We start from the raw sequence: 26,195 nt of genomic DNA on the forward strand, positions 1-26,195 counted from the left end.
TGGTGTTACATAGGACTGCAGGTGACCTCTACTACATTATCTGTAATCAGAGAGTTATCACTGTGTTATCTGTGGTGTTACATAGGACTGCAGGTAACACTACTACATTATCTGTACTCAGAGAGTTATCACTGTGTTATCGGTGGTGTTACATAGGACTGCAGGTAACATCTACTACATTATCTGTACTCACAGTTATCACTGTGTTATCTGTGGTGTTACATAGGACTGCAGGTAACATCTACTACATTATCTGTACTCAGAGAGTTATTACTGTTATCTGTAGTGTTACATAGGACTGCAGGTAACACTACTACATTATCTGTACTCAGAGAGTTATCCCTGTGTTATCTGTGGTGTTACATAGGACTGCAGGTAACATCTACTACATTATCTGTAATCAGAGAGTTATCACTGTGTTATCTGTAGTGTTACATAGGACTGCAGGTAACACTACTACATTATCTGTACTCAGAGAGTTATCCCTGTGTTATCTGTGGTGTTACATAGGACTGCAGGTAACATCTACTACATTATCTGTAATCAGAGAGTTATCATTGTGTTATCTGTGGTGTTACATAGGACTGCAGGTAACCTCTACTACATTATCTGTACTCAGAGTTATCACTGTGTTATCTGTGGTGTTACATAGGACTGCAGGTAATATCTACTACATTATCTGTGGTCAGAGAGTTATCACTGTGTTATCTGTGGTGTTACATAGGACTACAGGTAACACCTACTACATTATCTGTACTCAGAGTTATCACTGTGTTATCTGTGGTGTTACATAGGACTGCAGGTAATATCTACTACATTATCTGTGGTCAGAGAGTTATCACTGTGTTATCTGTGGTGTTACATAGGACTACAGGTAACACCTACTACATTATCTGTACTCAGAGAGTTATCACTGTGTTATCTGTGGTGTTACATAGGACTGCAGGTATCATCTACATTATCTGTACTCAGAGAGTTATCACTGTGTTATATGTAGTGTTACATAGGACTGCAGGTAACACTACTACATTATCTGTACTCAGAGAGTTATCACTGTGTGTTATATGTGGTGTTACATAGGACTGCAGGTAACATCTACTACATTATCTGTACTCAGAGAGTTATCACTGTGTTATCTGTGGTGTTACATAGGACTGCAGGTAACATCTACTACATTATCTGTACTCAGAAAGTTATCACTGCGTTCCCTTGAAAACAGCTCCGTATATTACAGCTATTTTTAGTTTGCCGTGTGAACATAGCCTATGGGTATGTTCACACGCACTAATTACGGACATAATTCGGGCATTTTTGCCCCGAATTACGTCCGAAAATAGCGCCGAAAATAGCGCTGACAAACATCTGCCCATTGAAAGCAATGGGCAAACGTTTGTCTGTTCACACGAGGCGTAATTTACGCGCCGCTGTCAAATGACGGTGCGTAAATAGACGCCCGCGTCAAAGAAGTGACCTGTCACTTCTTTGGCCGTAATTGGAGCCGTTACTCATTGACTCCAATGAATAGCAGCGCCAATTACGTCCGTAATGGACGCGGCGTTCAAGCGCCTGCACATGCCGTTACGGCTGAAATTACGGGGATGTTTTCAGGCTGAAACATCCCCGTAATTTCAGCCGTTACGGACGCCCTCGTGTGAACATACCCTAACACTATAAAATGAAATACTAAAGTCCCCCAAAGACCTTTTCTGACCTTCGAGGGACAAGCCATAATAATAAAATTTTTAAAAACAAACAAAAAGTTTTAAAAAAAATGACCCCTGACCCAATTACCCGGAAATAGACATGTAACATATGAAAATTTACGGTAGACAATGATGATTACAAATAAAAGTTCTATTTTAGGGTAAAGATTGAATAGGCTTTTTTTACTTTTAGCTATTTTTTTTATAACTTTTTTCAAACTATAAAACCTAAAAATGCTAAAAAGGAAAAAAGAAACGGACGGTGGTCACGAGAAAAAAAAATCCTGTCGCAAGTCCAACAAACGAAAAAGTTATAGCTGTTTAATAAACGCGGTGCCCAGTCCTGGAGCGTTGAGCGTTAAGCGTTGTGACGGTTGCGGGTGATTTGCGTGTTTCTCCTCCCTGACCCTCCGGCGATATAAAACCAGTGCGTCAGGTCACGGTCTCCAGACGTCGTCCGGCTTCTCAGCGCTTCACGCTGCTTTTCAGGAGAATAACATCAGTGGCGGACGTGAAGCGATGATACAATGTATCTCCGGTGTAATATACCGTAATCATCCCGTTATTGCTTCCTGCCGGTAATAATCGCTCTCAGATTCGTCAATACATAAAGTGTCACCAGAGCCGACTCCACCTGCGCTTTAGGGCGGATGAAGGGGGCAATCTTCTTTTAGGGAATAATTGAAGGACATTTTCGCTGACACCTGCTATTTAGCATATTTATGTGAACGGTAATAGAGTTAATGCTCCTGTAACGGCGGCCTGCAGGTTGCTATATAAACGTACGCACGGCGTGGAAAAATATACACAGGACCCAATAATCGAGGAAGCGAACAACAGCAAATAAATATAGAAAACCTCAGGGAAGAGGGACAATGCTACATGTACATTCATTTAAAGCCATGCTCAAGGCTCCTCCTACTTTTTGGGGCTCCTCCCCCATGTACGACAGTCGCCTGATCTACATTATCTCACTGGCGGTTCAGTTACTTGTAGTTTATGATCTTCTGTCTTCGTTTTAATTTAAATCCGCGCTCTATGTACGGACTCCCTGCTAATCTTGTGCTTATACACAGCAGCCCATCTGAGCAAGCACAGCTGCAGTGTAAAGTATGGGGGGGGAGCAGAACAGTAGTGTGAGCTTCTAATGAAACAAAGTGGATTTCAGACTACCTCAATCTCCTGTAGACTATGCAGCTAGGCTGGAGTCACGGATCATAGCTGCGTCCTTATTGCAGATAAGAAGGGTCTATAGGGAGTGACTGATGGCCAGTGCTATATATGATATTTGTATTCTATGCTGGAATATCTGGCAGTCACTGATCAATTGCCATTGGAGTATATAGAATGATACAGAGAGCACCTAGCGATGGTCCTATGTGGTATATATAGTATTCTATGGTATATATACGGTCACAGCTGGCAGTCACTGATCTACTTTCCATATACGGCAGTGTATAGACAGTAGTCATTGGTATATACGGTATGATAGACAGTAGCCAGCGGTATATACGGTATGATATGGACTGTAGCCAGTGGTATATACGGTATGATATAGACAGTAGTCAGCGGTATATACGGTATGATATAGACAGTAGTCAGTGGTATATACGGTATGATAGACAGTAGCCAGTGGTATATACGGTATGATATAGACAGTAGTCAGTGGTATATACGGTATGATAGACAGTAGCCAGCGGTATATACGGTATGATATAGACAGTAGCCAGTGGTATATACGGTATGATAGACAGTAGCCAGCGGTATATACGGTATGATATAGACAGTAGCCAGTGGTATATACGGTATGATATATACAGTAGTCAGCGGTATATACGGTATGATAGACAGTAGCCAGTGGTATATACGGTATGATATAGACAGTAGCCAGTGGTATATACATTATGATATAGACAGTAGTCCGCGGTATATACGGTATGATATAGACAGTAGCCAGCGGTATATACGGTATGATAGACAGTAGCCAGTGGTATATACGGTATGATATGGACAGTAGCCAGTGGTATATACATTATGATATAGACAGTAGTCCGCGGTATATACGGTATGATATAGACAGTAGTCAGCGGTATATACGGTATGATGTAGACAGTAGTCCGCGGTATATACGGTATGATATAGACAGTAACCAGCGGTATAGACGGTATGATATAGACAGTAGTCCGCGGTATATACGGTATGATATAGACAGTAACCAGCGGTATATACGGTATGATATAGACAGTAGTCCGCGGTATACGCGGTATGATATAGACAGTAGTCCACGGTATACACGGTATGATATAGACAGTAGTCCGCGGTATATACGGTATGATATAGACAGTAGTCCGCGGTATATACGGTATGATATAGACAGTAGTCCGCGGTATATACGGTATGATATAGACAGTAGTCCGCGGTATATACGGTATGATGTAGACAGTAGTCAGCTGTATATACGGTATGATGTAGACAGTAGTCAGCGGTATATACGGTATGATATATGCAGTAGTCTGGGGTATATACGGTATGATATATGCAGTAGTCTGGGGTATATACGGTATGATATATGCAGTAGTCTGGGGTATATACGGTATGATATAGACAGTAACCAGCGGTATATACGGTATGATATAGACAGTAGTCCGCGGTATATACGGTATGATGTAGACAGTAGTCCGCGGTATATACGGTATGATATAGACAGTAGTCAGCAGTATATACGGTATGATATAGACAGTAACCAGCGGTATATACGGTATGATATAGACAGTAGTCCGCGGTATATACGTTATGATGTAGACAGTAACCAGCGGTATATACGTTATGATGTAGACAGTAACCAGCGGTATATACGGTATGATATAGACAGTAGTCCGCGGTATATACGGTATGATATAGACAGTAGTCAGCGGTATATACGGTATGATATAGACAGTAGTCAGCGGTATATACGGTATGATATAGACAGTAGTCCGCGGTATACACGGTATGATATAGACAGTAGTCCGCGGTATATACGGTATGATGTAGACAGTAACCAGCGGTATATACGGTATGATGTAGACAGTAACCAGCGGTATATACGGTATGATGTAGACAGTAACCAGCGGTATATACGGTATGATGTAGACAGTAATCCGCGGTATATACGGTATGATGTAGACAGTAGTCAGCGGTATATACGGTATGATATGGACAGCCAGTGGTATATACGGTATGATATAGACAGTAGCCAAAGGTAGATACAGTATGATATAGACAGTAGTCCGCGGTATATACGGTATGATATAGACAGTAGTCCGCGGTATATACGGTATGACATACGCAGTAGTCCGCGGTATATACGGTATGATATATGCAGTAGTCTGGGGTATATACGGTATGATATCTGCAGTAGTCTGGGGTATATACGGTATGATATATGCAGTAGTCTGGGGTATATACGGTATGATATAGACAGTAACCAGCGGTATATACGGTATGATATAGACAGTAGTCAGCTGTATATACGGTATGATATAGACAGTAGTCAGCGGTATATACAGTATGATATATGCAGTAGTCCACGGTATATACGGTATGACATACGCAGTAGTCTGGGGTATATACGGTATGATGTACGCAGTAGTCTGGGGTATATACGGTATGATGTAGACCGTAGTCAGCGGTATATACGGTATGATATATGCAGTAGTCTGGGGTATATACGGTATGATGTACGCAGTAGTCTGGGGTATATACGGTATGATATAGACAGTAGTCAGCGGTATATACGGTATGATATAGACAGTAGTCAGCGGTATATACGGTATGATGTAGACAGTAGTCCGCGGTATATACGGTATGATATAGACAGCAACCAGCGGTATATACGGTATGATATAGACAGTAGCCAGTGGTATATACGGTATGATATAGACAGCAACCAGCGGTATATACGGTATGATATAGACAGTAGCCAGTGGTATATACGGTATGATATAGACAGTAGCCAGTGGTATATACGGTATGATATAGACAGCAACCAGCGGTATATACGGTATGATATAGACAGTAGCCAGTGGTATATACGGTATGATATGGACTGTAGCCAGTGGTATATACGGTATGATATAGACAGTAGTCAGCGGTATATACGGTATGATATAGACAGCAACCAGCGGTATATACGGTATGATATAGACAGTAGTCCGCGGTATATACGGTATGATGTAGACAGTAACCAGCGGTATATACGTTATGATATAGACAGCAACCAGCGGTATATACGGTATGATATAGACAGTAGTCCGCGGTATATGCGGTATGATATAGACAGTAGTCAGCGGTATATACGGTATGATATAGACAGTAGTCAGCGGTATATACGGTATGATGTAGACAGTAGTCCGCGGTATATACGGTATGATATAGAGAGCAACCAGCGGTATATACGGTATGATATAGACAGCAACCAGCGGTATATACGGTATGATATACACAGTAGTCCGCGGTATATACGGTATGATATAGACAGTAGCCAGTGGTATATACGGTATGATATGGACTGTAGCCAGTGGTATATACGGTATGATATAGACAGCAACCAGCGGTATATACGGTATGATATAGACAGTAGTCAGCGGTATATACGGTATGATATAGACAGCAACCAGCGGTATATACGGTATGATATAGACAGTAGTCCGCGGTATATACGGTATGATATAGACAGCAACCAGCGGTATATACGGTATGATATAGACAGTAGTCCGCGGTATATACGGTATGATATAGACAGCAACCAGCGGTATATACGGTATGATATAGACAGTAGTCCGCGGTATATACGGTATGATATAGACAGTAGTCAGCGGTATATACGGTATGATGTAGACAGTAGTCTGCGGTATATACGGTATGATATACACAGTAGTCCGCGGTATATACGGTATGATATAGACAGTAGTCCGCGGTATATACAGTATGATATATGGAGTAGTCCACGGTATATACGGTATGATATAGACAGTAGTCAGCGGTATATACTGTATGATATAGACAGTAGTCAGCGGTATATACGGTATGATGTAGACAGTAGTCCGCGGTATATACGGTATGATATAGACAGTAACCAGCGGTATATACGATATGATATAGACAGTAGTCCGCGGTATATACGGTATGATATAGACAGTAGTCCGCGGTATATACGGTATGATATAGACAGTAGTCAGCGGTATATACGGTATGATATAGACAGTAGTCAGCGGTATATACGGTATGATATAGACAGTAGCCAGCGGTATATACGGTATGATATAGACAGTAGCCAGCGGTATATACGGTATGATATAGACAGTAGTCCGCGGTATATACGGTATGATATAGACAGTAGTCAGCGGTATATACGGTATGATATAGACAGTAGTCAGCGGTATATACGGTATGATATAGACAGTAGTCCGCGGTATATACGGTATGATATGGACAGCCAGTGGTATATACGGTATGATATAGACAGTAGTCCGCGGTATATACGGTATGATGTAGACAGTAGTCCGCGGTATATACGGTATGATATAGACAGTAGTCAGCGGTATATACGGTATGATGTAGACAGTAGTCCGCGGTATATACGGTATGATATAGACAGTAGTCCGCGGTATATACGGTATGATATATGGAGTAGTCCACGGTATATACGGTATGATATACACAGTAGTCTGGGGTATATACGGTATGATATATGGAGTAGTCTGCGGTATATACGGTATGATATAGACAGTAGTCTGCGGTATATACGGTATGATATAGACAGTAGTCCGCGGTATATACGGTATGATATAGACAGTAGTCTGGGGTTTATACGGTATGATATAGACAGTAGTCCGCGGTATATACGGTATGATATAGACAGTAGTCCGCGGTATATACGGTATGATATAGACAGTAACCAGCGGTATAGACGGTATGATATAGACAGTAGTCCACGGTATATACGGTATGATATAGACAGTAGTCCACGGTATATACGGTATGATATAGACAGTAGTCCGCGGTATATACGGTATGATATAGACAGTAGTCTGGGGTATATACGGTATGATATATGGAGTAGTCTGCGGTATATACATTACTGTGTGCTATACATCGGTGCATTCATCTTGCTGGCACACTGCTCCGTAGTTCCTGCGGTTTTCGGCTGCCACCATATTGTTTCTGTCCATATTATGGGCACAGGTTGGATATAAGTTGAGGTTGACATAAATCTTGCGATCAGCTGTAGCGCAGGAATAATGGAGAACATAAAGGAACAGAATGAAGTCTCGACGGCTGAAAATAAGTGAACCCGGAGCGGCAGCCGTAAAAGTCACGCGCTATTCCTGTAACTTCATGTAATAATCCTCATCCCCTGCTCAGTAATACGCGTCCGTGTCCTCCAATTATCGCGCTAAGTGGGCACATGAAAGGGCGTTTAGCATATTCCGTATGATGCCAATTTACATACATTTATTGCTGGTTATATTCAGACAACAGGAGGCCTCGCTGGGTCCACTGAGGACACGGGATTCCTGCGCCAGGCCGGAGTCTCCGGGGACCGCCGCCATTCCTGGGCCTTGTAACAACAATAAATATGCATTAGATATGTTACATACGTGTTACATTATTCATGGGGACGAGCCGCGCGCCGCATACACAATGTCCGTCAACCCTCCTCACACCAAACTGGATCAAGTAAAGAGGAGACGAAATAAAAAATACGCCAAATAAATAAGAGCGCCATTCAGCATGTGTGGAAAGCTGGGTAAGAGCCGCCAATAGATGTGATCACACCAGAGGAAGACTTGGGCCACTAGAGCGGTCACTTGGCTACAGCAGCAGCGGGGTAACGAAACGTCTGTTTCTCGGTCATGCAACTTACATGACGGAGATATAAATTATGGGTACAACACCCTCCTCCTCCTCCTCTATATTGTGCTGGCAGCGGTTTTGGGGACTTAAAGCTGCTGACAGTTTCCCCTTCAGCAATATTTGTCCTGATTGGGGATTGGCAGCTTCTCCCGGTCCTTGAACTATTAAAAAAAAAAGGATTGTCTAGACAAGATATTATTGTAACGAACCCTCAGCTGTAAGAAGTATTAGATCTGTATGGGTTTTCAGCCTGTGGATGTAACAAGAATGCCCCCATTCACTGACAGCAAGCAGAGATTTTGAAAATGGCAAATAATTAAAAGAAATGTGTGATAGGAGAATGGGGTGTAGGGCTGACGTTCTAGTGAAGATGGTGCTGCAGCTCGTTATCCCGGAACGTCCTGAGAGATCGGGATCATGGCGGTTTCTATAGCCGGCAGCTGCTGACTCCGCTGCCAGGAGGTGTAAGCGTGTAATCAGGGCGCAGGCTCTGCAGGTGCAGCCACCTCGGCAGGGTACTTACAATATGCAATCAGGCAAAATTGGCATCCCGGTGCGCGGCTCTCATCAATCAGCTGAAGAGTCATAGAACGAGCCGCGTACCGTCCTCACAGTAACCGTCTCTGCGCCGTTACAGCAGAACATATGACCAAACCCACATGGAGGTCAAACCCAACGCCGGGCCACAGGGGTCACCTGCATGTGATCAGAGGTCATACCCAACATCTGACCAATGGGGAGACGTCGAACCCGAAGTCTGACCACAGTGATCACCTGATTTTAGCGGAGCGGTCACTTCTGACATGTTTGGTTTAGTATATACTTGTATGCCCCATGAAATAACAATTCTGTATCATCATTTCTTAGAACGCTAGTTGTGCTGTTCCTCCGCTATTCCTCCTAGAAATGTATGAACAGAATGACAACTGGGTGTTAGCGGTTAGGGGTGTGTCCCTACAGACTGACAATGTCCAATCAGTGCTGACAGTGGGACTGTAAGGACACGCCCCTTTGTCATGGGGAATATTAACACCCAGTTTTACATTTATTCATACATTTCTAGGAGGAATAACAGAGGAACGGCACAAAGTAGAATTCTAAGAGAAGATGCTCCTTCCATAAAGAAGACAAGTATTTCAGGAGGAGTGGGAGGTCGGATTTAAGGGGAGAGATCAAATCTGATGTCTGATCAGGGGGTCGTCTGCTCGAGGTCACCACCGTTCTGCCCAATACCAGAGCTCCATCAGCAGCTTCAATCACGTGATCATCCGATAATCCGGCACGCGCTATAAAAGGTGTGGTGCCGGATTACTGGGTTTCTGGATGTTTTGAGCCCTGGATTAGGATCGTATAAAATAAGGGTCTAGGGAAATGTCACATGTAAAACAGACCACCCCCGTTCCCGGTCACAGAGCCGCACATTTGGGAAGAATACTGTGAATCCGTGTCGTTTATTATGATTTCATTTCGCAGAGTTCCTTAAAGCGGTGACTTATTGGGGGGAGAGGGGCCAAAAAAATGTTCTTTTTAAAACCAGTCTAAAACGAGATCCGTATTTACCATTTACCCAAAAATAGGGATTAATATGTTTTCCGCCATCTTTGTCCTGCCCCTTATCTGCTCTTTATGGAGCCGGATCTGATAACTGCGGGTCAGTCCAGTAATTGTTCCCTCATCACTTTCCTGCGTCATTTCTCGTGTGTAATTACTGAAAATAGTTTTTATTCCGGAGTTTGTGTTCTCGCCGTCGCCTTTAATAACCCGTCTCCATGACGACCTGGCAGCGCTACACTCCACGCACAGTACAGCGCCACTCTCCAGATAAACGCACGGCGGACGCTCCTCTGTAGTGGTCGGGGGTGATAGAAGTGAAGTTCCTCCAAGGAATCGAGAGAGACACTTGTGATGAGAATCCGACTCTTGGTCACACTGAGAATCACCCCTCCTGCGCAATGCATAGGGAGAGATGTGCTGCCACGCCCGGCTGTTGTGAAACTACAACTCCCAGCATGGCCTAGTATGTATGAGCTATCAGGGTATCATTATGCTAAAAGTTTTAGTGTCAAAACACCTAAAGATCCTTCAGTTTTAGACAACAGAATAATGGAAATTACAGAGGCCTTGTGCTGCTGAGCTGTGTATCTAATCCTATCATGTGTGATACCGTCTGCTGGGGCCCTGTATCTAATCCTATCATGTGTGATACTGTCTGCTGAGCTGTGTATCTAATCCTATCATGTGTGATACCATCTGCAGAGCTGTGTATCTAATCCTATCATATGTGATACCGTCTGCTGGGGCCATGTATCTAATCCTATCATGTGTGATACCATCTGCAGAGCTGTGTATCTAATCCTATCATGTGTGATACTGTCTGCTGAGCTGTGTATCTAATCCTATCGTGTGTGATACTGTCTGCTGAGCTGTGTATCTAATCCTATCATGTGTGATACTGTCTGCTGAGCCACTGTATCTAATCCTATCGTGTGATACTGTCTGCTGAGCTGTGTATCTAATCCTATCATGTGTGATACTGTCTGCTGAGCGCTGTATCTAATCTATCATGTGTGATACTGTCTGCTGAGCTGTGTATCTAATCCTATCATGTGTGATACTGTCTGCTGAGCCACTGTATCTAATCCTATCATGTGTGATACTGTCTGCTGAGCTGTGTATCTAATCCTATCATGTGTGATACTGTCTGCTGAGCCATGTATCTAATCCTATCATGTGTGATACTGTCTGCTGAGCTGTGTATCTAATCCTATCATGTGTGATACTGTCTGCTGATCTGTGTATCTAATCCTATCATGTGTGATACTGTCTGCTGAGCCGTGTATCTAATCCTATCATGTGTGATACGGTCTGCTGAGCTGTGCATCTAATGCCATCATGTGTGATACTGTCTGCTGAGCTGTGTATCTAATCCTATCATGTGTGATACTGTCTGCTAAGTCACTGTATCTAATAATATCATGTGTGATACCGTTCACTGAGTCCTGTATCTAATCCTATCATGTGTGATGCTGAGTTGCTGTATCTAAGCCTATCATGTGTGATACTGTCTGCTGAGCTGTGTATCTAAGCTGATCATGTGTGATACTGTCTGCTGAGCCGTGTATCTAATCCTATCATGTGTGATACGGTCTGCTGAGCTGTGTATCTAATCCCATCATGTGTGATACTGTCTGCTGATCTGTGTATCTAATCCTATCATGTGTGATACTGTCTGCTGAGCTGTGTATCTAATCCTATCATGTGTGATACAGTTCACTGAGTGCTCTATCTAATTCTATCATGTGTGATGCGGAGTTGCTGTATCTAAGCCGATCATGTGTGATACAGTCTCATGAAGAATGTCTTCTCTCATGCTATTTTCTGTATTACAGACTCAGTTACGGGATGGAAAGCGGGAGAGTATAATCAGCACGCTCTTTGTGTCGCCATCAGACATCGAGAACGGACAGACAATCACATGTCGTGCCACTAACAAGGCTGTCCCGGGAGGAAAGGACACGATGGTCACCATCAACATCCAACGTAAGTCACGCCTGGCGGTCACTACTTGGTATGAATGCAAAAAAATGTAATCCAGAGCTTGTGTTTACCTACGGACAAATTCTGGGGCCACCATAGAAATCTGGTAAAATCTTTTGGCACCAGATATAGCGCACCATGTGTCAGTCCTGGAAGGTGAATTTCTTTTGCCTCATTCTGCAAGTTGCACTGGAACAAAGATCCACGAGCTCCTGGCACCAGGTCTGGCGCTGCCCCTGGGATGACTCATGCAGGTGTAGTGCACAGGTGTGTCCAGCTACACGGGACTTAAAGGGCACCGACTCCCGCCAACGATACCAGTTCCTGTTTTGAGAAAATAATGTTCGGACCATTTGGTGCCAGATATATTTCTACTTCTTAAATGCGTTCTTTTTACCTCACTGTCCCTGTGCTCCGCTGTTAACCCTACGCACTGAAGTAAAATACCCGCTCAGGATTCATGGACATTTCAGTCAGAGGACGATTTGACATATCTGGTGCCAATGGATCAAAATTTATTTTTTTCTCTGAACAGACTCGTCTAGATGACCGGAGCTTGTGATTTGTTGTTTTCCTGACCCTGCACAAATCTACGTATCAGAGCGACAGGCCGTCCTCTCAGTGAACTGATGCAAACAGCGGACAATGCCATATCTGGCGCCAATAGGTCCAGTTTCTTCTCCACGGGGCAGGGGTGCCCTTTAAACTGGTTGTCTAGTTTATATTTCGTGTTTCTTAATTCTAAAGTAATACAGGGGTGTCCTCTGTTCAGTGTCCTCATCTCTTGGAGCGGAGAGCGGTTACATAGATCGTCTCTCTCTGGAGCACACGTCCTGTATTACACAGACAACACATTATGAATGGACACAGTGTAATACTTCATTTCCCCTGTGGTGGCGCTGCAGGGAAATTGAACACTTCCAGGTTTTCCCACAGATCGCAGCTGATCGCCGGGGGTCCCAACAAGCGGACACTTTAAGATCAGCTTATTGTCAGGGGACCTTTCTAACAAGCAGGGATTATTCAGTGGAGACCCCCTTTAATGTCCTGTGTTATATGGAGGTTGCTCATCATTTGGTAAATAACACGTAAAAAAAATGTAGTTTGACTTAAAAATCCTCCCGTCGCTTCCTCATTAATCCAGTGGTTTCAGGATAACTCCGAGATCGATTTCTTTTTTTACATTCTCTTAATTACACGAGTGAAAGGAAGAGCGAAGGATTAACGATCTGCTCGGAAATTGATGAAAGAAATCACTCGATCAATGCTGATGTTTTCTGATCCTGCCGCTGGATGTGAGGGGAAAGAATCCCAGTATCATATTAATATTCCATCACACGCGTGACGACCACTAGACGCGCGGACGTCACATAACATATGAATCAGCCTGGTCTCCCTCTGCATGTGTCAGTCTCTACTGTAGCCCTGGTATTCTGTTCATGAATCAGGCAGCTCTGGATGAGTGCGTCGCAGTGAATATGAATGATAAGATGAATACACGGCTGGAGGGGATCTTCACATAGTTGATCGTTTCTCTAATGTAAACTGAACTTGCAGTCGGTGTCAATATTTCAATAACCTCAGATTTTACCGGACTGAATATAAAGTCTCCGCGGGATTGTCTTTTACCAAGATTTTAGCCCTGATGCCGGCCCTTGAGCTCTGCGGGGCCACATCATTTCATAAGGACATAATCAGACCAGGTCATATTAAGTTCGTCCCTATAACCGCAGGGTTACGAGCCACCACTGTGCTGGACGACCATTAACTGTCCCGGTCGCTGCGGGGGGAATGTAGCCGCAGGAGCCTCCAGCCAATTAACTCGGCCAGTGCGACTGTAGGGTGACCGCCGCGCCTTCACCTATGTAGCGAGGAGCTTGGATCCCATCCATCCTGATCTCTGAAAATTCTGAATTCCGTCCCGTCCCCTCCACAGAACAATGGTATTTATAGCCGCGCTGCACTAATAACCGACCGCGCAGGAATCGCCGGGCATTAAACAGCGTCTTCTTTTTGGGACACACTAATTGGATGGATGAAAGAGGGAACAGCTATCACAAGACTTTGAAATGAGATTTCGAATAAAGATCTCGCTGGCTCTGAATTGCTTGTGCGGAAAAGCAATTAAAAATGCTATTAACGGCTACGAAGTGCATCTGGAACGGAAGAACACACGTTGGAAAATAATTATAATTAACCCCGTTATTCCTGGCAACATTTACATAGAATGCAGCGGGCTCCTCCCGGGAATACAGAGAAACCATTTTTTCTTCCGTTTTATTATTCATGTACAAAATTAAATCCGGTCACAAATGCTCATTATTAGAACTGGCAGGAGCCGAATGCAAACGGCATTAATCAAAGAAGCGCTAAACACAAAGACAAGCGGCGCCCACAAAACGCACGCGGTGGAAAATCCTCCGTAGCAAACAAGTTCCTGGGAAAGCTGGGTGACTGCCAACGGGGCTGCTGGAGGAGCGCTCCCATGGGATGTTATCAAATGTGTCATTCAGGACTCTAGGAAAGCTGGGTCAAAGCCAATGAGCGCTGCAATGGCTGCCACCCAGCTGTCCCAGATTATTATACAGCAAATCTAACCAATATAACTCCCCTAATCCATGGACGCAGCGATATTGGTTGTCACCCAGCTTTCCCAGAATAAGATCTAGCAAACATCTAAACTGAATTCAATCACATGACACATAATTGAGGCTGCGGGCCAATGAGGGGGGCAAACGAGCGCTGATCTGCTTGTTTATGCGGCCAATAAAATAGTCGCTAATCTCCTGCACGTCGCCGGCCCCGTACGTTACTGATCAAGTCTCAACGATCGGCGCTCGTTTTCACGGCCGTGTAAAAGGACCCTAAGGGTATGTTCACACGGCGGGGGTCCGTAACGGCTGAAATTACGGGGATGTTTCAGCCTGAAAACATCCCCGTAATTTCAGCCGTACCGGCATGTGCAGGCGCTTGAACGCCGCGTCAATTACGGCCGTAATTAGCGCTGCTATTCATTGGAGTCAATGAATAGCGGCTCCAATTACGGCCAAAGAAGTGACAGGTCACTTCTTCTACGCGGGCGTCTATTTACGCGCCGTCATTTGACTGCGGCGCGTAAATATACGCCTCGTGTGAACAGACAAACGTCTGCCCATTGCTTTCAATGGGCAGATGTTTGTCTGCGCTATTGAGGCGCTATTTTCGGGCGTAATTCGGGGCAAAAACGCCCGATTTACGTCCGTAAATAGGCCGTGTGCACATACCCTAAGAAGCTGCACATGACCAGGGACTCTTCTGTCTGACTCCTGCAGGGACTCTCTATAGACAGAGGCGCAACCTGAAGCTCCTGGGCCCCAATGCAAAATCAGTACCAGGGCCCCTTAACCTACCAGGTGCCATGTATAATACCGGGGTCTCCTCATGTGGCAGTGGGGGCATTGGACTCCTCAGACCCTGCACCCCTCATTGTAACACTCTTGATTATAATTTCCTAAGTGAATTGGTGACCCCCATTGTCTGGGGGGGCTGTACGCTTCACTATAGTCATTTCATAAAGGAAAAAGCGGTGACGGTTCCCCTTTAAGAAAACAAATAGATAAGTAAATGTGGACACATAATTTGTTCTGTGGAGTTTAGCTCCGGGGCGCTGCCAGGAAGTGTCACCTGGAGATTCTTACCGATCGACCCTAAAAATGAGTCACCCCGGTACATGAGAGGACATCTGTGTTACTATGGACCCAGGGAATATGCGGCCTCCCTGCTTTGTCGTTGTGCGTTGCGTGCAGGTCCAGGACATATTAGAAGTGTACAGCCGCATGATAATGATATTAACACCTCCGGTAATATATGGATGACATGTTGCACTGAGCATGCTCCTGCCAGGACATAGGCTGCTCACTCCCTCATGGAGAACTGACGTCTAATAATGTGCTGCCGGCTCTGCTGCGATGCGTTACGTTTATGTGACTTTTATAACCTCCTCTTGTCCTGTCCTGTAATTACAGATCCTCCATTGGTTAATCTCACGTTGGAGCCTCAGCCGGTCCTGGAAGATAACCTGATCAAATTTCACTGCTCCGCCAAAGCCAACCCTGCGGTAACGCAGTACCGGTAAGATGTAACGGCGCGTCACCGTGCGGAGAAGAAACATTGTCATATTTGTTTCCTTTTATATATAAATAATGGTAGAAAGTAGATTGGGGTAGAGTCAGGATTAAAAATGGCGGCATGACTCTATAGCGTCCGACCAGGACCCTTTTACCGGTGGCTGACAGTTGCCCGTATGTGGCTGCGCGCAAATCATTTATAAAGTGCCAATAAAAAAGGTCAAGTGGCGAACATTGCGGAAGGGCGAGCGTCTCATGTGGAAGGCGTGCGCTCCCACACGAGACGTCTCCACTAGAGACCCCTCCCGGGCCGTTCTCTCATATTCAAATAAGTTTTATTTTAAAGAAAATTGCACAAATTTTCGTCTTTTCTGCGTCTGTTCGGCGCCTTCACCTGCTGCCTTTCAAAAAAATACAACACATGGTATAATTAAGCTGCCAGAGGACTGCACAAGGTACGCGCGGTGCCCATCCCCCGCAGAAATCCCGGCTTATATAAAAAGAATTCTGCACAGAAGGAGGAATATAATGAATGGTTCTCGCCTCCCGCTTCTCTTTACTCCACATCTTACAATTATTCTCATATATGAACTGCGCTCATTTTTCATCTCTAAGATACAAAAAGGCCTTAAAATTGCAGCCACTTCATTCTAAACAGCGAGTTCTGCGGCCGGCCGCTCGCAACGAGGCTGTGATGTATCTGCACCATTAAATCCCGACTAAAAATAGCCTCCCGCAGCACATTAGCGGATATTGTGCCAGGTATAGGAGGCGCCGAGATATATGTGCAGATCTATAGGGAACAAGATGGAACAAGACGACCGCAGGAAATACCAGGGACTAAACAGGGTCCCGTGAACCCACACCGTACGACGACGTGCATCAAATTCACTTATATGGGTACGCATAGGAGCTGTATACACAAAACGGGAGGGGAATTTTTAATAAAATTTGCAGAGATGCCTCATTTTTTATGTGAAACGGATCGCAGCAATAAAAACAATGGTTGCAAAATTCTACTATTTAAGGTGATGCGAATAATTGACATTTACAGCGTCCGCACCAAATTTACCGCGTGTTGTGTCACCTAGCTTTACTTTGGCGCACGGCCGACTAAGCAATTGAAGTTTTCAGTGAAAGAAAGAAAGACACCCGGTCAGGCCAAGCACGGTTTTTCTGATTGTGCAGGGTTTTTATTGCTGAACGTGGCAGGAACTTCGTGGCGGACGAGCCGCGTTCTCCATGCAAAATAAATAAATTGCGCAATCATAAGCAATTTCCTGCCCATTGAGGCACATTATCCGCGCGGCGCCGCTCCGGAGTTTTTGTAGCCGGCTCTTCACGATTTTAAGTGGAATGATCTCAGGAACAGTTTATTCTCGGAGGAGGAGGGGTGCACGCCGAGTACAGAACGTAAACCCTTTAACTATGGATGGGATTGAGGACCCCGCAGCTCGGACTCGCCTCCGACTGCAGCCCCTCCAGCGATGGGAGGCCGGATAATCTTTCCAGCCGCTTCCGTTACTTCAATGCGCGCTCCCACGTACAACCTATTTTGACGCAGCAATAAATTGAAGGCATTCGGCCGTATAATCCCCGACTTGACTACCATTATTAAGAGGGGCCGCGCAATTTCAGATAAGTTTAATAGCTTTGCAGACGTGAGACCCCAGAGACGGGTGTAAAATGCAAAGTAACCCCATATCTCGGTGTCCACAACATGCGCTGCATTCAATAGGATCTAACAAGGGGGGGGGGGGTTCTTAAACCTTGGCGGAGCCTCAGCCCCTCTTAGGATTGCCAGGCGTTAGGGATCCCATTTCTGTGATTGATGCCGTCGCTGCGAAGATCTGACACCTACAAGTATTTAAGAAAAAAAAAAAAAAGCGTAGATTGCGAGTTGTTTCTCCCGCCTCCGATCTCATCCATCAGCTCTTTATGAAGAAACAAGCAGTGAATATTGTAATGCGGAGGCCCCGCTGCCGGCGGCTGCACCGCTCACAAAGGTTAATTGATATTAATGTCTATCCCAGACTTCCATCACCTTGTCCAAGAACATTCTGTCGTAGAAAGGGCCTTTTGATGAAAAAAAACACAGAAGATAATTGTATTTACTGTATGTCTGTACAGATGGTATAACATAGGCCTTTTCCTGTATATAGTGATATGGAGCATGCTGGTATAACCTGGGTATCTCCTGTATATAATTATATATGCACAGCTGGTATAAGTTATACATCTTCCTGTATATAGTGATATGGAGCATGCTGGTATAACCTGGGTAACGTCTGTATATAATTATATATGTACAGCTGGTATAAGTTATACATCTTCTTGTATATAGTGATATGGAGCACGCTGGTATAACCTGGGTATCTTCTGTATATAATTATGTATGTACAGCTGGTATAAGTTATACATCTTCTTGTATATAGTGATATGGAGCATGCTGGTATAACCTGGGTATCTTCTGTATATAATTATATATGTACAGCTGGTATAAGTTATACATCTTCCTGTATATAGTGATATGGAGCATGCTGGTATAACCTGGGTATATTCTGTGTATAATTATATATGTACAGCTGGTATAAGTTATACATCTTCTTGTATATAGTGATATGGAGCATGCTGATATAACCTGGGTATCTTCTGTATATAATTATATATGTACAGCTGGTATAAGTTATACATCTTCTTGTATATAGTGATATGGAGCATGCTGGTATAACCTGGGTATCTTCTGTATATAATTATATACGTACAGCTGGTATAAGTTATACATCTTCCTGTATATAGTGATATGGAGCATGCTGGTATAACCTGGGTATCTTCTGTATATAATTATATATGTACAGCTGGAATAAGTGATACATCTTCTTGTATATAGTGATATGGAGCATGCTGGTATAACCCAGGTATCGTCTGTATATAATTATATATGTACAGCTGGTATAAGTTATACATCTTCTTGTATATAGTGATATGGAGCATGCTGATATAACCTGGGTATCTTCTGTATATAATTATATATGTACAGCTGGTATAAGTTATACATCTTCTTGTATATAGTGATATGGAGCATGCTGGTATAACCTGGGTATCTTCTGTATATAATTATATACGTACAGCTGGTATAAGTTATACATCTTCCTGTATATAGTGATATGGAGCATGCTGGTATAACCTGGGTATCTTCTGTATATAATTATATATGTACAGCTGGTATAAGTTATACATCTTCTTGTATATAGTGATATGGAGCATGCTGGTATAACCTGGGTATCTTCTGTATATAATTATATATGTACAGCTGGTATAAGTTATACATCTTCCTGTATATAGTGATATGGAGCATGCTGGTATAACCTGGGTATCTTCTGTATATAATTATATATGTACAGCTGGTATAAGTTATACATCTTCCTGTATATAGTGATATGGAGCATGCTGGTATAACCTGGGTATCTTCTATATATAATTATATATGTACAGCTGGTATAAGTTATACATCTTCTTGTATACAGTGATATGGAGCATGCTGGTATAACCTGGGTATCTTCTGTATATAATTATATATGTACAGCTGGTATAAGTTATACATCTTCTTGTATATAGTGATATGGGGCATGCTGGTATAACCCGGGTATCTTCTGTATATAATTATATATGTACAGCTGGTATAAGTTATACATCTTCTTGTATATAGTGATATGGAGCATGCTGGTATAACCTGGGTATCTCCTGTATATAATTATATATGTACAGCTGGTGTAAGTTATACATCTTCTTGTATATAGTGATATAGAGCATGCTGGTATAACCTGGGTATCTTCTGTATATAATTATATATGTACAGCTGGTATAAGTTATACATCTTCCTGTATATAGTGATATGGAGCATGCTGGTATAACCTGGGTATCTTCTGTATATAATTATATATGTACAGCTGGTATAAGTTATACATCTTCTTGTATATAGTGATATGGAGCATGCTGGTATAACCTGGGTATCTTCTGTATATAATTATATATGTACAGCTGGTATAAGTTATACATCTTCTTGTATATAGTGATATGGAGCATGCTGGTATAACCTGGGTATCTTCTGTATATAATTATATATGTACAGCTGGTATAAGTTATACATCTTCTTGTATAAAGTGAGATGGAGCATGCTGGTATAACCTGGGTATCTTCTGTATATAATTATATATGTACAGCTGGTATAAGTTATACATCTTCTTGTATATAGTGATATGGAGCATGCTGGCATAACCTGGGTATCTTCTGTATATAATTATATATGTACAGCTGGAATAAGTGATACATCTTCTTGTATATAGTGATATGGAGCATGCTGGTATAACCCGGGTATCGTCCGTATATAATTATATATGTACAGCTGGTATAAGTTATACATCTTCTTGTATATAGTGATATGGAGCATGCTGGTATAACCTGGGTATCTTCTGTATATAATTATATATGTACAGCTGGTATAAGTTATACATCTTCTTGTATATAGTGATATGGAGCATGCTGGTATAACCTGGGTATCTTCTGTATATAATTATATATGTACAGCTGGTATAAGTTATACATCTTCTTGTATATAGTGATATGGAGCATGCTGGTATAACCTGGGTATCTTCTGTATATAATTATATATGTACAGCTGGTATAAGTTATACATCTTCTTGTATATAGTTATATGGAGCATGCTGGTATAACCTGGGTATCTTCTGTATATAATTATATATGTACAGCTGGTATAAGTTATACATCTTCTTGTATATAGTGATATGGAGCATGCTGGTATAACTTGGGTATCTTCTGTATATAATTATATATGTACAGCTGGTATAAGTTATACATCTTCTTGTATATAGTGATACGGAGCATGCTGGTATAACCTGGGTATCTTCTGTATATAATTATATATGTACAGCTGGTATAAGTTATACATCTTGTATATAGTGATATGGAGCATGCTGGTATAACCTGGGTATCTTCTGTATATAATTATATATGTATAGCTGGTATAAGTTATACATCTTCTTGTATATAGTAATATGGAGCATGCTGGTATAACCTGGGTAACGTCTGTATATAATTATATATGTACAGCTGGTATAAGTTATACATCTTCTTGTATATAGTGATATGGAGCATGCTGGTATAACCTGGGTATCTTCTGTATATAATTATATATGTACAGCTGGTATAAGTTATACATCTTCTTGTATATAGTGATATGGAGCATGCTGGTATAACCTGGGTATCTGCTGTATATAATTATATATGTACAGCTGGTATAAGTTATACATCTTCTTGTATATAGTGATATGGAGCATGCTGGTATAACCCGGGTATCTTCTGTATATAATTATATATGTACAGCTGGTATAAGTTATACATTTTCTTGTATATAGTGATACGGAGCATGCTGGTATAACCTGGGTATCTTCTGTATATAATTATATATGTACAGCTGGTATAAGTTATACATCTTCTTGTATATAGTGATATGGAGCATGCTGGTATAACCTGGGTATCTTCTGTATATAATGATATATGTACAGCTGGTATAAGTTATACATCTTCCTGTATATAGTGATATGGAGCATGCTGGTATAACCTGGGCATCTCCTGTATATATTATATATGTACAGCTGGTATAAGTTATACATCTTCTTGTATATAGTGATATGGCGCATGCTGGTATAATTTGGGCATCTCCTGTATATATTATATATGTACAGCTGGTATAAGTTATACATCTTCTTGTATATAGTGATATGGAGCATGCTGGTATAACCTGGGTATCTTCTGTATATAATTATATATGTACAGCTGGTATAAGTTACACATCTTCCTATATATAGTGATATGGAGCATGCTGGTATAACCTGGGTACCTTCTGTATATAATTATATATGTACAGCTGGTATAAGTTATACATCTTCTTGTATATAGTGATATGGAGCATGCTGGTATAACCTGGGTATCTCCTGTATATAATTATATGTGTACAGCTGGTATAACATAGGCCTTTTTTCTCTATTAAGTATATGGTCACGCTGGTATAACCTGAGCACCATAGCGATACCCATATTATTAGCGTTTGTGAAGTGCACGCGGTGTTCGGGGGTGTCAGGCGGCTTGTGCTCCAGATTCTGCGCTCTCGTCACCTTTCTTACGTTGTTACTTATAATTAATGACAATATTACGGGGGGTCTTTCCTGAGAGTTCTGCACTGGGGGCAGGTGTTGATTCATGACTGTGTATTGGGAGTTACATGATGTTTCGCCGTCTGCCCTGCCCCTCTGTAACGTCTGTTACTCGTGGCTCTTGTGATGCATTATATATATATTTCAGTCTGCGGCAGGGAGTCGCGGCGCCACCGTGTTAATAATAACTCTGCCCTATATATTATATAATGAATGGCTATGTGGAGCAGATCTGCGCTGGGATTCAGGATCGGCGTATAACCTTCTCCGAGCGGGTTCATTCCGTGTGAAGCAAAACGCGCTGGGAATCCTCCGAAATGACTTTGTTACATTTAAATGCTGAATACGGAGCTTTCTAATTAAATGAATCCATCAACAGCGAGCGGGGTCGACAGTAAACACTTCTTAGCCGTCTTGTGAATATTCATGTGACTGGTTTGTTTGCACAAGCTCCGCTGTCCTCCTTAGTAGCGCAATTTACCGGGCGCCGCTGTGTTTAACCCGCGTCCAAATGCTGAAATTTATAATCATTGTTCCGTTAATGTGGGTGGCGAGGACGGCGCGGTCACCGGGGCGCAGACAACAGAAATCCTCGAAAGCTGCGGAGAGGTTATTCAGCCTCATGCACACTGCCCTGGATCCAATCACGCTCTGTGATTACGGGCACGGCTGGCCACTGGCGCCCTCCGACAGCCACCCGCATTTTCAGCCCGTGCATTTTAGGTCAGATTCTGCAGTTTTTCACGTCCGAGTTACACCCGTGCGGGTCCCGTTTTCACGGATCCCCATAGACTTGAGTTTTTCGAGGGATCCGTAAAAAACGGAAGAAAATAGGACATGTTTTATATTTCAACAGACCCTTTACATGGTCTATTGAAACAACGGTCGTGTGAACCGCCCCATTGAAATACCTGCATCCGTGTGATGGACGTCACACGTTTTTTTACTATGGGCGTCTGAATTCAGCCTTAAAGGGCAGCTCTGTGCACATAGGATTTTACCTGCAGTCATTAGGGGGAGATTAGGAGGGAACATAGGACATAGGATAAAGCTGAACATGTGACCATAACCGATTCCATTATATGTTCCCAAAAGTGGCAGTCAGGGAGTAGTCTAGAGCCCCGCCCCCCTGACACCATAAAACCAGAAGTGCCATGTGACCTTCATCGGCTCTGCTGAATAACTCAGAGGTCTCCCGGGGCGGGGGGGGGGGGGGGGGGGGGGTTACTTACATGTTTTGAACTGCGACTCTAAATTTGTAGCCAGAATTTCGTAAATTGCCTTCAAAATTGGAACTTGATTATATAATGATTAAGCTTTGCTTAAAGGGGGTGTCCGGAGTTATTTTCGCATTTGTGATGGGAGGTTCTTTAGTGCACTCCCTGGCACCCCCTAGTGGAGAGTTATTAGAGTGTCTAAAATTCTTTACACCCTCAACCACCATGATGCTTTGTGGTACCCTTTCACTTCTGCGTGGGGGAAGGGCTTGGATGACCACCCTGAACCTGCGGGGGAGGGGGTTACATATACACTACACGAATGTCATTCTAACCGCTGACCGCTCTACCAATTCTGGGTGCCCGTGGGCGTAGTGTAGTGCGCCGTGCGTCCAAGTACAGCCTTGTAGAACTGCGTGGCACATTATCGCTACGTGTTTGGGTCATATTTAGGGAGAATTTATTGTGACAATTCACGTTATTATTAAAAAAAAACGTCAAGACAAGTGAATAGAACCCTAGACCTTCCGTCTATTGTTCACAGTTCTCAGCCAGGCCACGTCCACGATCGCTATGAGTGCTAATTTCTGTCTGACGTAGAGAGCACAGAATGCGATCAGCCGCCTCCGCTTATCTGCTGATGACAATTGTTGGGTCTGGAAATGCCGCTTCTCCCAACTTTTTGTGGTTACAATTAAAGAACGTTCAGATAATAATCCAAAAATAAATAATTTCCTGCTGCGTCTGCGCGTCCGTGAAACGTTACGTAATGACTGACAATATTACAGTCCTGCCGTCAGTTCAGTGATGATCCACCTCTGATGAACACGGACTCGAGTCCACAAATGGTACGTAGAAACCATCAACAATTTGCTGTTGATGGATCTGCTGCTCTTATTCTGCGTCTCCATGTAGGACGTCGAGGGGATTATCGCGTCCTGCTGTGAATATGCGCTTAGTATTATTGACTCATTATAGGGATTGTCGCTTTGGACAATGACGTTTTGTTGGCGCCCCCGAATAAGAAGCTGATCAGTGTTCAATATCCCTACAGCTCCACCACAGGCGAAATAAAGAATTACACAGCTTCCATGGAAATCAATGGGCCATCTGTGGAATGCACAGATATGCCGGGTCCTCCAGATACAGAAACAGCGCCACTCCTCTCCATGGGCTGTGTGTGGTATTACAGCTCCTACCCATTCACTATAACACAGGCGCACTCAAAAAATGGGATAAAAAAGGGCCAAAGTGAAGAAAAAAAATGTCAAGGCAGAACTCCCATTTCAGACTATTAAAAAATATATACTGCTAATCCAAAATCAGACTATTTTATATGTATACCGGGCGTAGCCACCAAAAGTGAATGATTTTCCTCTCCCCATATTGTACAACAGAGACCGTTTTCCACTCACCGACAGCAACCAGAGATCTAGAAAATGGTGAGGAATTGAAACAAAGTTTATTGTAAAGTTGAAGAATTACATGTGAGAGTGGACAAGCCCTTTAACCCCGGTGACTACCACAGACGACCAGCATCATCTCGCGCCATTTATACAACTCTTGATTCCGTTAATATTCTAAGCACTTTGATTGGGTCACAACAGACGCTATTCCTGCACCGCCCGGAGAGCGGCCGCGACTTGGAGGCGATCGTTAAGCTTAGGAACACAAGCTGCCGTTTTATTTCCAGCAATGATGGAGTCTTACAAATAACGCTCCGACAGCAGAAGTGAAGCCGTTAAGAGAAGCAGTAAAGCAGCTTCTGCCGACACAGAAGGGAAACGTTCCATTATTTACAACGTGCGAGGAGCCGGCGGCTGAAATGGCGCATCCCTAATCTGCATAAAATACCCAGCGCCTCTGCCGTCGCTTTAAATGAAGTCGCTCTCCTTACAGCTGGAACGTCCCATCTAATGTCTGAGCCGCCGCCATTAAATCCTGTTTATGGACTTATTAAATGACGCTTAGAAAATGAGATGCCACTTTCCTTATTTTATCCGATTTCCGTACAGTTCCAGAATCGGAGACAAATAAGCAGATTGAAGGCGGTTTCCTCCCCATCGCCGCGGCAGGGAAGCCGTGCGCGCCATTGATTAGACAAATACAATATACAATGAATATTTCAGCCGGTAATCTCGCCTCTCCGGGTTGCATCCATTGATCACTTGGCGCACACGAGGTTTCTGCGAGATTCTCCCTGAGACACGGCTGCAGCTGATAGCGGTAATTTAATTAAAGAGCAGATATCGGCCTCATTATTGACTGTCAGGTGCGTTCAGGAACTTCCTCGCTCCGATATCTGTAGCTGCTGGCGCAACTCGTAAATAACAGCCGGCAATGTACTTCACCCGCGATACATCAGGCTCAATAATTGTCTACTGACCTGCGCGTGTAGCTGAGCCAGTATTGTCAGACGCAGTAGAGAAGAGTGTGTTATCTGTGGTGTTACATAGGACTGCAGGTAACACTACTACATTATCTGTACTCAGAGAGTTATCA

General features: G+C 43.2%; 1 protein-coding gene across 5 annotated transcripts in view; it reads left to right on the forward strand.

The window, feature by feature from the left end:
• Window positions 1–26,195, forward strand: part of KIRREL3 (kirre like nephrin family adhesion molecule 3) — a 614,569-nt gene that overhangs the window by 545,919 nt on the left and 42,455 nt on the right. For all 5 annotated transcript variants that reach the window (XM_075839161.1, XM_075839163.1, XM_075839162.1 and 2 more), the window contains 2 exons: window positions 11,990–12,140; window positions 16,142–16,247. In XM_075839161.1, the coding sequence (XP_075695276.1) occupies window positions 11,990–12,140; window positions 16,142–16,247 (257 nt within the window). The remainder of the gene's footprint in view (window positions 1–11,989; window positions 12,141–16,141; window positions 16,248–26,195) is intronic.

The sequence above is a fragment of the Rhinoderma darwinii genome, chromosome 10, assembly GCF_050947455.1.
Source record: "Rhinoderma darwinii isolate aRhiDar2 chromosome 10, aRhiDar2.hap1, whole genome shotgun sequence".
NCBI lineage: Eukaryota > Metazoa > Chordata > Amphibia > Anura > Rhinodermatidae > Rhinoderma > Rhinoderma darwinii.